This window comes from Chiloscyllium punctatum, chromosome 7 (assembly GCF_047496795.1).
Source record: "Chiloscyllium punctatum isolate Juve2018m chromosome 7, sChiPun1.3, whole genome shotgun sequence".
Lineage (NCBI taxonomy): Eukaryota > Metazoa > Chordata > Chondrichthyes > Orectolobiformes > Hemiscylliidae > Chiloscyllium > Chiloscyllium punctatum.
Window position 1 is genome coordinate 103,163,836 of NC_092745.1, and position 14,895 is coordinate 103,178,730.

The 14,895-nt window shown below is 40.0% G+C and overlaps 1 protein-coding gene across 3 annotated transcripts in view; it reads left to right on the top strand.

The window, feature by feature from the left end:
* Nucleotides 1-14,895, top strand: part of pigb (phosphatidylinositol glycan anchor biosynthesis, class B) — a 35,352-nt gene that overhangs the window by 9,878 nt on the left and 10,579 nt on the right. For 2 of the 3 annotated variants that reach the window (XM_072574472.1, XM_072574474.1), the window contains exons 4-9: nucleotides 1,822-1,926; nucleotides 2,737-2,867; nucleotides 5,167-5,307; nucleotides 11,167-11,218; nucleotides 11,824-12,035; nucleotides 13,935-13,999. In XM_072574472.1, coding sequence (XP_072430573.1) covers nucleotides 1,822-1,926; nucleotides 2,737-2,867; nucleotides 5,167-5,307; nucleotides 11,167-11,218; nucleotides 11,824-12,035; nucleotides 13,935-13,999 — 706 coding nt within the window. The remainder of the gene's footprint in view (nucleotides 1-1,821; nucleotides 1,927-2,736; nucleotides 2,868-5,166; nucleotides 5,308-11,166; nucleotides 11,219-11,823; nucleotides 12,036-13,934; nucleotides 14,000-14,895) is intronic. The other variant, XM_072574473.1, reaches the window with a different exon arrangement.

Here is a 14,895-nt window from a genome sequence, read left to right on the forward strand (position 1 = left end):
TATCACATTGCTGCAAAAGCACTGCCTTAGGCACTAATAAAAAAAAGTTTGTCCTACGTAATGTTTGTGGCAGACAGGAAGAAAGTTAGCCACCAGGATACACGCACACCAGCTAGCCACAAAAAGACATGATGTGTCTCCCTCATAGCCCTACACATGGATGAAAAAAAACACCAATTCGACTGCGACAACACATCTATCCTGGGACAGGCTAAGCAAAGACATGCCAGAGAATTCCTAGAGGCCTGGCACTCCAACCACAACGCCACAAACAAACACATAGATCTAGATACCATCTATCAACCCCTCAGAAAACGAACAGGAAATGACATCACCAAGAACCCCATCCAGGACAAACATGTAAATAGAAAGCAGGAGACAACAGCTTCGCTTCACTTGGAGGTCGCCACTGATGATGTTACCTAGCCAGACAATGAAACGTCTGGATATCAAACCTACAGCTCAGCGAACAAAGTTACACCCTAAACGTAAACCTCAACCTGAGCTACAAACATTCCTAAAGTGTGCCCAGATTTGAACACATTATTCCAGCTGAGGCCTTGCTTTTGACTCTCGTGGAATTGGAGTGTCGCTGGCACAGCTAGCGTTTGTTGATCACCCCTAACTGTCCTCACAAATGTGATGATATGTGGTCTACTGGAACTGCTGCAGTTCATTTGCTGTAGGTTCTCCTACACTGTCTGAGGTCTACTCCTGGCAATGTAGGCTCAAGGGACCAAATGGCGGCGGCCACTCGTTTATGTTCTAATGCATTTTTAATAGCATTTTCAACTTGTCCTGCCAACTTCAACAATTTACATACACATGTTCTCTTTAAAACTATACCATTCAGTTTTATTTTACTTGTCCTCATTCATCCTCCTAAAATATAATGCAACACATTACTCTGCCATGTGAATGCCTTTTTCTTCAGATTGTTTATCTTCCTAAAGTCTCTTCCCAACCTCTTCACATTCATTTCATCTCTAATATGATGTCATCTGCAAAAAGACAACTGTTTACCATTACTGTCTGCTTTCTGTTTACACTTCTGCCAATGTGCTACCATTGTCTTTATACAAAGTTCATACTTAACTTCAACTGCACTACTGTCATCAACTCTTCATTATTTCATCAAACAACTTAAATCAATTTTAAATAGTCACTTGGCAATGCAAAACATGAACATTATTTATTTAAAACAAAACGACACACATTTTGTCAAACCTTTTCCATATTTACAAGGAATTTAAAAATTAATATCTTTGTGTGAGGATATAGTTCTTCACTTTTGAGAGGTGTGCATACTTATTCTACTGGTAATGGGAATGAGGCGAGAGTAAAGAAGTTATAAGTGGTACAGGAAATAACTGAGTTAATTTGACTTAACTATTTTTAATGTTTTGCATTGATCAGTGTTTCTGTTCTTGTACCAGCCTGTCTTTGTGGTATGCAGTAGGGCTTATGCAACTGAAATCACATGCATATAGGCTGCAATGAATTCTTTTATTTCAGTCCTATATGTAGCCCTCTAGCCAGACTCATTCATTCATACCTTTACATTGTATTCTGCAAGCTTCTGCAGATTGAATCAATTTAGATTTTGTAGAAAACATGCTGATTACACAACTTTTTGTAAAATGTAAATTTTGCATACATTTGTGCTTTTGCTAGCAATAACTTTTATTGAGGGCAAGAACAATTTTTTTCTCCATTGAGACAGGATGGTACTAAATAAACAATGATTTATTTACATTGGCAATCTACCATCCAACATAAAATCTGTAGTGACCAGCGATCCTGCCATAATTGGTTTTGCAGATCTGGGTTCCTCGATTAGTCCAGTCCCTTCTTGCAGCACTGGCAGATGTAAAACTGTATTCTATCATGAAGAAGAACGAGAGCACAGAAATTGCCAAATGGGTGGTAAGTAGAGTTTTTGAGTCCTTTCATATTTACTTGCTTTTACACTGCAAGATAAAACTTCTTCCAACGCATTTTGACTCTGCCTTAAGAATTTCTGGACTTTAAGATTAGACTACAAGTGAAAGAATTTTTATGTGACGAGCTCTGAAGGTATGAGAAAGTAGCATTCAGCACATTAATACATTTTTGCAGTAGTAGTGAACTTCTGAGAGTGAAGTTGATTTTGACTTAAGGTATTACCAATGTAAATCTTAGACAAGAATGTGTAATATTGAGAAGGGGAATGCAAGTTAAAGCAATTGGATAAAAGCTCATAATTTCTAAGTATTAAAAGTAAACACATTCCTTGAAGACATTTGCTTTGCTATGTTATTATCTACTGTCTCCAAATCTACAGTGCTTCAAAATATGATCCTCAATTCCAGGTCCACAATGTCAGCCCACCCTGATTTTACATCTGCCTTTGTACTTTAATTTGTAAGTAAAAACTTAAAGGCTCCATTTTAGAGGGAGAAAACTCCAATTTTGTACAAGGAGTTTGCAATCTAGATATCTAGAAAGTTCTGTAATCCACAGCCTAAAGGCTATTACAAATTGCATGGTTGTAATGGATTATGAAAATGGAAGATGGATAAAATGTATTAACATCAAATAACATCTTGACTTTTGTGGCTCACTGTATAAGAGTACTCCTTTCCTTGTATCATTTGCTACCTTGATTTTTTGTGTATTTAGAACATTTCTTAAAATGTAGACTTAGTCTTAAATTCAAAGTTTTGATACTGTACTTAACAAAAACAAATCTTCCAGTACTTTTCACAGGTATGTTCTTGGTTTACCTGGTATTGCAGCACCCGGACAATTACAAATAGTATGGAAGCGGTTTTAACCATCTTTACACTTTATTACTACCCTTTTCAGGGTACAAAGACTGGGAACAGGTTAGGAAAATATTTGCATATTCTAAGCATTTTTTTAAAAATGCTATTGCATAAGTTAGCAGTGTTTTCATGTACCGAACTTTGTTCTCACTCCCTATGCAGAATAGAGTAAAATCTGTACTGCTGCTATGACAAGTGAATTAACCCCATTTTTAGAGTGCTATAGTGCATTGCTATTAAATATCACCTGTAATCTGTATCCTGATTCTTGATGAAGGGCTTATGCCAGAAATGTTGATTTTCCTGCTCCTTGGATACTGCCTGACTTGCTGTGCTTTTCCAGCACCACACTCTCGAGTCTGATCTCCAGCATCCGCAGTCCGTACTTTCGCCCTGTAAGCCATATCTTCACAGGCATCTTTTTGTGCTTGAGAGAAAATGAAAAATCATAGAAGATTTGAAGGAAAAGCTTTAGAGGGATAACACAAATGTTGATTAATGCTGATTATCATTGTCTTAATGAGCTTGCTTCAACTAGCAATTTCTGTTTTGGAAGCTAGTCAGCGTGGATGAACCTTTTGGATACCTGTGTATATATAGGAAATACAAAAGATTGAGAGAAGATATAGCCATTGATATTTTTTGGGTAGGTCTGTGAAGTCCTACATTATGAATACAGTAGGTTTCTCTCCCTATGTGAGAATACTTAGTTAAGAAGAGTATTCTGTGCTATTTGCCAAAACAAATTGAATGCTTCATTATGTGATATGTTTAACTGAGGCTTCTATGAGAATTCTTCAAAAAAAGATTGACAAAATCCACTTTGAAATGGTGTAATGCTGAAAGTGTTTGTTAACCTTCTCCCAAATTTATAGATAGGAGGTGAAAAAGGTTCAAAACCATAGTATTTGCTGAATATTTAGAGTTTAAAGCCATTAAAAACTCAGTGCAGGCCTTGGTAAATACATTCCCATGCATATTTTTTTTTCTTCCGTTTCTTGCTGTCCATACCATTTACACAGGATATGCCTGAGTTGTGACTGTGATGATGACAAATGATCGGTCTTCATCCTTCATGATCTGTTTGTTGGTTTTGACATGGTTGATCACACCGTTATTCTTCAATGTCTCTCATGTGTTGCCCAGCTGAGTGGGGTTGCTCTCACCTGATCCAGTTTTGCCTGTCCAACTGTGTCCCGATATCAATTGCAATGTCATCTGTTTGAGGACATCAAAGGTAATAGTTCACAAAGAATAATTCCTTGGCCTCATATTTCTCAACTACAACTACTTGGTTACATCACTTGAAAGCACAGCCAAAATATTCATGTGTACGCTAATGATCTGCAGCTCTACCTCACATGACTCCTCTCATGTTGATAAATTGTCCAATTAAATTATTTGCAGTCCCACCCCAAACTTTGTCCCCAATCCATCTAAATCCTCCTTCCATTGTTTGCAACCTGATATTTGACTTCTGTTTGGGTTTAAGGACTGGACCTCCACCTCAGCCAGCCCTACCTGCAGCTTTTTCTACTTTTTTTCTGCAGGCAACATGAAGTAATTACATTTTGTGAACTAAGTAAAAGTCCACATGAAAACCTGGGTAAGGACTTGAATTCAGCCTCTTCATGAAGGTTCCCTTTCCCTGGCATCATAGTTCCTACCAGTAAAAGGTTGGGGACCATGGAGTTCAGTTCTTTTTTTTAATCTCCTGACAAGGTTAACAATGACTTTTTTTTTCCCCCATCCTAAATCCCCCGCAAAAAGTCTTGGAAAAAATATAGAAGTCCCTTGAAAAATATTTTTTAAACTCCTCTTTAAAATTTGCTTGAATTATTGCTCACCTGTGATAGAGGTCAGATGTTTCATTTAATGAAACTTGTTCACCTTTGATTTTTCCCTCACTTGAAGACCAATGCCTTCTGTCTTTTGTAGAATGTTTTAGTTGCTTACTGTTAAAAGGTTGTCATATTACAGTACCTGTTATGCAGTAGATGATTCTGTATATAATACTGACATCTTTGCATAATTCATATTGATGAGAGCTGACGAGTGAGTAGAGGAGAAGCAGCAGAGAGACAGAAGGAGATATTTTAATGTAGCCGGTCATTTCTCCCAGGGAAAGTGACAGGGATGGCTGTGGGAAATTATGAAAGATGTGGGAAGAGAATGTGAAAGTAGAAATTTCAATGAACGAATGATCTCACTGCAAAACCTGCTATAGAGAAATTATCATTTTTAATAAGGAAGATGGCGGAAAAGGGTGTGTTTATAGAAGTGCCGTTTCATTTAGTGGTAATGTTTGAAGGTAGTTGTCACAAGAACTCATTTTCTGTTTTTGTTTTTTGCTTTGCAGTTCAAAGTATCTGGCTCTGATTGCTTTTGCGATCATTGTGCGTCCTACTGCTGTCATCCTTTGGCTGCCGCTGCTATTTTTTCATTTCTGGCAGGAACTGAAGAAACTGGATCTGTTTTTGTACAAATGTCTACCGGTTGGGTATGTACATGAACTGGGGGGGGGGGGGGGGAGTTTACTCGATAGCTGTTGAGACACGTACAACTTGAGACAAACTAGCTTCAGAGCCAATTTTAAGTTTTTTGCTGTTGAATTCACTTTACAATTGGGAACTAAATGCATTTTATGCCAGATCTGTGATTATTCTGGGACACAAAGGATCAAAAGTATTCACGAAGTTATTAGTTGTAAAATTTCAATTTGGAAGCGGTGTGGCTGTGACCTTGGTAAAGATTAATGGTAAAGCAATACAATTTCTTATTTTTTTACATTCTGCAAAGTGGACTAGCGGGATGGCAGTGCAGGGAGAGGAATGTTCCTCCTGCACGATGTTTGAGATGAGGAACGCCATTAGTGTCCCATCTAAGTACATCTGCAGGAACTGCACCCAACTCTCCCTCCTACAAGTTAGGGAATTGGAGCAGGAGCTGGATGAAATTTGGATCATTCGGGAGGCAGAGGCTGTGATAGATGAGAGTGACAGGGAAGCAGTTACTCCTAGCCACGAAGAACGCTGGAGGAAGAGAGAAAGAGCGGTCAGTGCAGGGATCCTTTGTGGTCGTTCCCCTGAAACTAGATTAGAGTGGTGCTGGAAAAGCACAGAAGTTCAGGCAGCATCTGAGGAGCAGGAAAATCCCCTGAAAAACAAGTATACTGTTTTGGATACTGTTGGGGGGGGGGGGGGGGGGGCACGACTTGCCAGGGACATGCAGTGGGCTGCAGGTCTCTGGCACAGAGTCTGTCCCTGTTGCACAGAAGGGCAGGAGGTAAAGGAGGAGAGTGTTAGTCATTGGGGACTCAATAGTTAGAGGCTCAGAAGATTTGTTGGGAACGAATGAGACTCACGGTGTGTTGCCTCCCAGGTGCCAGAGTCCATGATGTCTTGGATTGTGTCCTGAAGGGCGAAGGCGACCAGCCCTGAGTTGTGGTCCATGTAGGTACCAATGACATAGGTAGAAAGAGGGTTCGGGATGGAAGGCAGGATTTCAGGGAGCTAGGGTGGAAGCTGAGGGCTAGAACAAAGTGGTGTTATTTGTGCCACGTGATAGCGAGGCAAGGTATAGAGATATCAGCTGAAAATGTGGCTGCAAGGATGGTACAGGAAGGAGGGTTTCAGGTACTTGGATAATTGGGGCTCATTCTGGGGAAGGTGGGACCTCTACAAACAGGTGTTCATTTGAACCAGAGGGGTATGAATCTCCTGGGTGGGAAATGTCCTGGTACTGTCCGGGTGGGTTTAAACTAGCTCAACAGGGTGATGGGAACCTGAGGTGTAGTTCCAGTGCAGAGGAGGATGAGAGTAGGGAGGGCATGGACAGGATTTCACGATCATAGGAATGTGCTGGCAGACAGCAAGCTGGTTTGAAGTGTGTCTACTTCAATGCCAGAAGTATCCAAAATAAGATAGTTGAGCTTGCAGCATGGATAGGTTCTTGGAAATTTGATGTTGTGGCCATTTCGGAGACATGGATAGATCAGGATGAGGAATGGATGTTGCTGGTTCCAGGATTTAGATCTTTCATTAAGAACAGGGAAGGCGGTAAAAGAGGGGGAGGTGTGGCCTTGTTAGTCAAGGACAGTATAATGGTGGCTGAAAGAACTTTTGACAAGGACTTGCCTACTGAGCTAGTATGGGCTGAGGTTAGAAACCGGAGAGGAGAGGTCACACTGCTGGAAGTCTTTTTTTAAAGGCCTTTGCAGAGTTCTATGGATGTGGATGAGAGGATTGACAATACAATTCTGGGTAGGAGTGAAAGGTGGTTATTATGAGGGACTTCAACTTCTCCAACATTGACTAGAAATGCTATAACTCTAGAATGTCAGATGGATCAGTTTTTGTCCAATGTGTGCAGGAGGGTTTCCTGACACAGTATGTCAAAGGGCTGGCGAGGGGAGGCCACACTGGATCTGGTGCTTTGTAATGAACCAGACCAGGTGTTTAATTTAGTGGTAGGTGAGCACTTTGGGGAGAGTGACCATGATTCAGTTACATTTAGTTTAGCAATGGAAAGGTACCAACTCTTGCCTGTGGCATGTACTTTTGATGGGGGAAGGGCAATTACAATGCGATTAGGCAAGACTTAGGATGCATAGAATGGGGTAGCAAAATGCAGGGGATGGGGACAATCGAAATGTGGAGCTGGTGTAAGGAACAGATATTGCATGTCCTTGATAGTTATGTCCCTGTCAGGCAGGGAGGAAGTGATAAGGTAAAGAACTGTGATTTACTACAGAAATTGCAACTCTTGTTAAGTGGAAAAAAGAGGGTTATTTGAAAATGAGACGAGATGGGTTCAGATGAGGCGTTAGAGAGTTACAGATTAGCTAGGAAGGATTTAAAGTGAGTTAAGAAGAACAAAGAGAGAACATCAGCAGTCTTTAGCAGGTAGAATAAAGGAGAGCCCTAAAGCTTTTTGTAGGTATATGGAGAATAAAAGGATGACTTGGGTAGGAATAGGGCCAGTCAAAGACAGAAGTAAGCAGTTGTGTTTAGACTCTATGAAGATTGGAGAGGCGCTAAACGAATGTTTCTCATCGGTTTTCACTCAAGAAAAGGAGAATATTGTAGAGGAGAAGAATGAGATATTAGACTAGAAAGGATCGAGTTAGTAGGGAAGAGGTGTTATCAATTCTAGAAGGAGTGAAAGTAGACAAGTCTCCTGGGCCATATGGGATTTATCCGAGGATTCTCTGGGAAGCTAGGGAGGAGATGTTGGAGCCTTTAGCTTTGATCTTTGCATTGTCATTGTCTACAAGTTTCGTACCAGAGGACAGGAGGATTGCAAATGTTGTGACCTGTTCAAGAAGGGCAGTAGAGATGACCCAGCTGATTAAAGACCAATGATCCTTACGCCTGTTGTCGGAAAAGCTTTGGAAAGGATTATAAGAGAGGATTTATAATCATCAAGCAAGCAACAATTTGATTACAGGTAGTCAACATGGTTTTGTCAAGGGCAGGTCGTGTCTCACAGATCTCATTGCGTTTTTTGAGAAGGTGACCAAGCACGTGGCTAAGAGTAGGGCAGTTGGCGTGGTGTACATGGACCTCAGTAAGGCCTTTGATAAGGTTCCACATGGTAGGCTGTGAAGAAAATGCAGAGGCATGGGATTGAGGGTGATTTAGCAGTTTGGGTTAGACACTTGCTTTCTGTAAGAAAGCAGCAAGTGGTGGTTGATGGTAGCCTGGAGCCCGCTTACTCGAGGTGTGCCACAAGGCTCTGTTTTGGGACTACTGCTGTTTGTCATTTTTATAAATGACTGATGCAGGCATATGTGGATGGGTTTGTAAGGTTGCAAATGACACTAATGTCGACGGAATAGTGGACAGCATGGAAGAATGTTGCAGGGGGACTTGAATAAACTGCAGAAGTGGGCTGAGAGGTGGCAAATGGAGTTCAGTGCAGATAAATGGGAGGTGATTCACTTTGGGAAGAATAACAGGAAGGCAGAATATTGGGTCAATGGAAAGATTCTTGGTAGTGTGGATGTACAGAGGGATCTTGGACTCCATGTGCATAAATCCCTGAAAGTTGCCACCCAGGTTGCTGTTAAGAAGGCATACGATGTGTTAAGTTTTATTGGTAGAGGGATTGCGTTTCAGAGCCATAATGTCGTGTTGCAACTGTACAAAACGCTAGTCCAGCTGCACTTGGAATATGGTGTACAGTTCTGGTTGCCCCATCACAGGAAGGATATGGAAGCATTGGAAAAAGTGCAGAGGAGATTTACCAGGATGTTGCCTGGTCTGGAGGGAAGGTCTTATGAGAAAGGTGGAGAGACTTAGGTCTGTTCTCATTGGAAAGAAGAAGGGTGTAGGTTTGATATCCAGATGTTTCATTACCTGGCTAGGTAACATCATCAGTGGCGACCTCCAAGTGAAGCGAAGCTGTTTGTCTCCTGCTTTCTATTTATATCTTTCTCCTGGATGGGGTTCCTGGGGTTTGTGGTGATGTAATTTCCTGTTCGTTTTCTGAGGGGTTGATAGATGGTATCTAGATCTATGTGTTTGTTTATGGCGTTGTGGCCTCTAGGAATTCTCTGGCATGTCTTGGACAAAAACCAAAGTCATCTACAAAATTCCATGCAAGGACTGCCACAAACACTACGTAAGACAAATGGGAAGAAAGTTAGCCACCAGGGTACACGAACACCAGCTAGCCACAAAAAGACACAACCCTCTCTCCCTCGTAGCCCTACACATGGATGAACGAAAAAACCACCGTTTCGACTGGGACAACACATCTATCCTGGGACGAGTTAAGCAAAAACACACTCCTAGGCTGACTTTAATGAATTTGGAGTATAACCCAGAAATGCAAGGTACCTTTTGGTGAAGTGGAGGGAGATTAGGCAGGAATGTGTCATTTGTAGAAACAACAAGTAATTCACTAGCAATATCTCAAATTAAAATATTTTTTCATGCTATATTGAGAACTTCAACTTCTGCTTGAACGTCCTTGGACTTGACTTCCAGATAACCCTAATAATGGATGTGGATTTCATTTTGGATTTGTTAAAACCATTCATTGCATAAGAATGCTAAGGTTTACAGCTCCCATCACCTACATGGACTGCCGCAACTACATTTTGAGACAATCTGGGCCAGTTATGCATTTAACTCCAGATAAGGGACTATCCTGATCCCTGAAAGACTTTTTACTTTAAACAGAGCAACCTTGTCTAACCATCCAGACAACAGAACAGAGAAGATTGTTGGTATGGGTTATTTCTTTGCATTCTTTGTGTAAAGAAACATTGACTTCTTTTTAAAATAAATCAATGAACAATATTGGAACTTTATTAATGAAGCCTTTCTTAGTAGTCATATACCTTGTGATAATTGCATGACTAATGGAAATCACCAACATTCTGTTTAAGTTGGGAAGCCCCATGCAAACCAATTATTGTGCCACAACATGACTTCTACTTTTGGGGGTTGCGGTTGCACCTAGCCCTTGGGTATTCAAACAAGGGAAGCAAAATTAGAGGGAACACTAGCGATCACCAGCCAGGATTATGACTACCAGGCTCTAATTTCTGCTTTGAATGTTGTTTGCAGCATTTGGAGAGAAGCTTCCCGATTCCACTATCATCTTTCTGAAATAGAGTCTATGTAAGTTAGTGTAGTATCTGAAGCAGTAATTTCTCGTGTAAGAAACCTCTGAGAGAATGATTGTATCTGCGAGGGTTCCCAAAATCAACAGCAATGTGTTCATTCACATCCACCTATATTTGCTCAAATGTCAAAACTGATCACGATCTCAACATTTCAAACTGAGGGCTCATTGGCCAAAAGTACTTTTGTGTTTTTTTAATAAAGTAAATCACTGCAGAGAGGAATTCATTTTTGTTTTCCTTTCCCTCATATGTATTTGTGTGTGTTACGGAATATCTGGACAGTCAGACATTTTCTATCTTAATATTACAAACTAAATGTGTTCACTGGTTTTGTATCAAGGTAAAGCAATAAATTTGTACTTCTTGAGGAAACCTGATGGATAGAGCTTTATATTTCAAATCAAATGTGAAGAAACAGATGGTTGTTTTACCCGATTCCCATAAGGACAATTCATTTTATGCTGTGATCCATGGAGTAGTCAGACTAGAGAAAGACTCCTCTCATTTCAGTTGTAACACTGTTATCAAACTTTATCGTGCATTTGTATAATTCTAAGCAGTTCTCTTTCTTGTATCCTGATGGCACAGTCAAAGTCATAAATTAGTTGTGTGGGGAAATCAGATGAAAATGCGTACCCTACTCCTGAGGGCATTTTGGTGTGACAGGTTCATTTTGATGAAACTTCCCAATGCAGATTTATTTAATTTGTTTTTAATTTACAGGTGCTTAACGCTTGGAATTTCTCTGACAATTGACCGAATATTTTATGGTGAGGTAGGATACCTTTTTATATTTTTGATATTTTAAAAGCTGCTGTTGAGCTGTGTGCACAACTATTGTAGTGTGACCAACATGGGATTATATCCCTGACCTTCCCTATTTTTGGAGCACATTGTTATGCACTGGCGTATCTTATTTTTAACAGATCTCGTGCCTGTTTTTTTTTGGTTTCATAGATTTAATTTAACTTAAATTTTCTTAAAAATTCTGTCTTGGGACATATATTTCAACAAAGTTTTTATCTCTTCCAGTCGAACACTTGAATTAACTGCTAGTTAATAAGAACATTTGGTGAAGAATTTCCTGTCCGTTATGTTCGTTTGTTTAATTTCAGAATGTTAACTGTCTTATCAATGTAAGATAATGAATCCTCAGTACTCCTTTAAAATCAATGATACTGTTTTGGATTCATAAACTTGCACACAGAACCTCAATTTTGAAGAAAAATGTTTTGGGGCAGATTTACTTCAAATATTTGTCTTTCATGTTTCCTGTTGGTTAAATCCATGTTGTTACCTTGTTCCATTTAGAACCCCATAACATCATAATTTGCAAATGTATTTTTTTTTCCTGTCTGTCTTTGCTTTTTACCCTTTCAGTGGGTTATGGTTCAATGGAATTTCCTCAAATTTAACGTGATTCAGAACATGGGATCGTTCTACGGCTCCCACCCTTGGCATTGGTACTTCACTCAGGGATTTCCTGTTATTATGGGAACTCATTTTCCCTTCTTCATTCATGGATGCCTGTTGGTGCCCAAGAAGTACAGAGTTTCGCTAATAGCAGTGATATGGACCCTCGTGGTGTATAGGTGTGTACCACTCAGTTTGGGGCTTTCTGTGTAAAACATAATTTACCTTTGATTAAAGACAGGATATAAAACTTAATAATTGTTTCAGAACTAGTTCAGCCATGATTTCGGGTTCCTCCAGTATGTGCAATTTTTATATCAGATCTCCAGCATCCATGCTTTTATTTTATGATGTAAATCTCTTCTCTTACGTTTTTCTTTCGTTGCCTTTCTCTCTCGTAAGTTAGGTAACATTTCCTGATCTGGGAATGTAAGATATGTAAGCAAGGTTCAGCTACTGAACGACTAAAGCTTACTGCGCAGAAGGATTAAAAATTAGACTGCTATCCTGATCATACGTTTACAAACTATTTGACTTGGTCTCCATTCCAGGTTTTTGACATAACCAACCAAGGTTTAACTTGTCCTCCTATAGCCTTTGCATTCTCTTCTTTTTCAGGTATTCTATAAATAAAACAGGGAAGTAAAATAACTTGTTTTTTGAGACTTACTGAAGAAAATAAAATTAGGAAAAAAGGTAGCTATTTCGGTTTTTTCTGCAGCTTTTCTTATGTTTTGACAAGTCATCGGATTCTCATCTGGAGAATTGGTGCTTTTTCTGGAACTGCACGGTCACCTCCAATGAAGGGATAATATCTACACAAAAATGCTGCCTATGTCTTCTCTCCCTTTCACAAGCGTGTGTCTCCAATATTTGTGTTTTAATGTAAGAATGTTCAAGATGGAGTTCAGAGCTAGAGCACATAGGTTTAGGGTGAGAGGGGAAAGATATAAAAGAGACCTAAGAGGCAACTTTTTCACACAGAGGGTGGTACGTGTATGGAATGAGTTGCCAGAGGATGTGGTGGAGGCTGGTACAATTCCAACATTTAAGAGGCATTTGGATGGGTATTTGAATAGGAAGGGTTTGGAGGAATATGGGCCAGGTGCTGGCAGGTGGGACTAGATTGGGTTGGGATATCTGGTCGGCATGGACGGGTTGGACCAAAGGATGTTTCCATGCTGTACATCTCTATGACTCTATGTGTATGTACATAGCATCGTGAGATCAGGAAAGGTGCTCAGAAGTGCTTTAAAACTAATTAAATATTCAGAATGTAGGAAAGAAAATAGCACAGCAATGTCCCACAGACAGTGACTGAATCGATGATCAGAACTACTTGTTTTGGGTGTTTCTGTGAGAGAAATGCTTGCCAAGGCAATGCAAAACAGGGCAGTTTACATCAAATTGTATCACACAATCTTTTATGCTTGCTTCAGAGGGAAAGATGACCTTTGGTTTCAGTTCTTATGCAGACAATAACCTTTGGCAATGTGATGCTCTTTCAGTTCTGCTTTGAAGTGTCATCCTAAGTTTTATGTGCTCGATCCTCTATATTGTGAATGGAAATATAATATTTTGGATCAGTGATAATGCTGAGCTACATCAACTTCAGACAGTTATACCATTTCAGAAGTGAAACTGAGGAAATTATTTTGTTTTATTCACCACTACTATCTGTACCACAATTCAGAATTTATCATTAAGATTAGAAAACTATGAAATTTTGGATAATGTCTACACTCAGTATTTAGCAAATCCGATGGCTGTCATTACTCAATTTCTGCTGGTGCCGTATACTGGACACTGTTTGACTGAATTGATCAAGACCTAGCTACAATGAATGAGAGCAAGTTGTTCTTAGCTGTTGAAGCAGGCATTGTGGGCGGTGCATAAATAGTTGAGTTAATAATCTTTTGCCCCTTGCTCAGTGACTCTTTCCATTTGGATGTTGTAGAGAAATTTGGATGACACTGCACCCTAATGCAGCATTACTAATTGTTGTACAGAAGCATACTTTTGTTTATCACTTCTGGAATACTTACGTTTTACAAATCTGTATGTATTCTTTATTACAGTTTCTTAAGCCATAAGGAATTCAGGTTTATTTATCCAGTAATGCCTTTCTGCATGTTGTTTTGTGGTAAGCATTCTTTTCATACTTTTATCTTTAGTTTTAAATATTAAGATGTAGGAGCAGAAGTAAGCCATGCAGTCCATTGACTCTGCTCTCCCACTCAATGAGATCATGGCTGATCCTCCATTCCATTTCCTGCCCTTTCCCCAATACCTTGGTTCCCTTACTGATTAAAAATGTCTCTATCTTAGCCTTGAATGTACTCAATGACTCTGCCGAGATTGCCATAGTCATAGAGATGTACAGCATGGAAACAGACCCTTCATTCAAAATCGTTCATGCCGACCAGATATCCTAAGCTAATCTAGTCCCATTTGCCAGCACTTGGCCACTCTAAACCTTCCTATTTGTACACCCATCCAGATGCCTTTTAAATGCTGTAATTGTATCAGCCTCCACCACTACTTCTGGCAGCTCATTCCGTACACTCGTCATCCTCTGCATGAAAGCATTGCTCCTTAGGTCCCTTTTTATATCTTTCCCCGCTCACCCTAAATCTATGCTGTCTAGTTCTGGACTTCCCCAGCCCAGGGAAAAGACCTTGTCTTTTTATCGTATCCATGCCCCTTATGATTTTTATAAACTTCTACAAGGTCACCTCTCAGCCTCCAACGCTCCAGGGAAAACAGCCCCAGCCTGTTCGGCTCTTCCTCTAGCTCAAATCTTCCAATCCTGGCAACATCCTTGTAAATCTTTTCTGAACCCTTTCAAGTTTCACAACAACCTTCCTGCAGCAAGAAGACCAGAATTGCACACAATATTCCAAAAGTGGCCTAACCAATGTCCTGTACAGCCGCAACATGACCGTCCAACTCCTGTACTCTGACCAATAAAGGGAAACATACAAAATGCCTTTTTCACTTTACTATCTACCTGCACCTCTACTTTCAAGAAGCTATGAA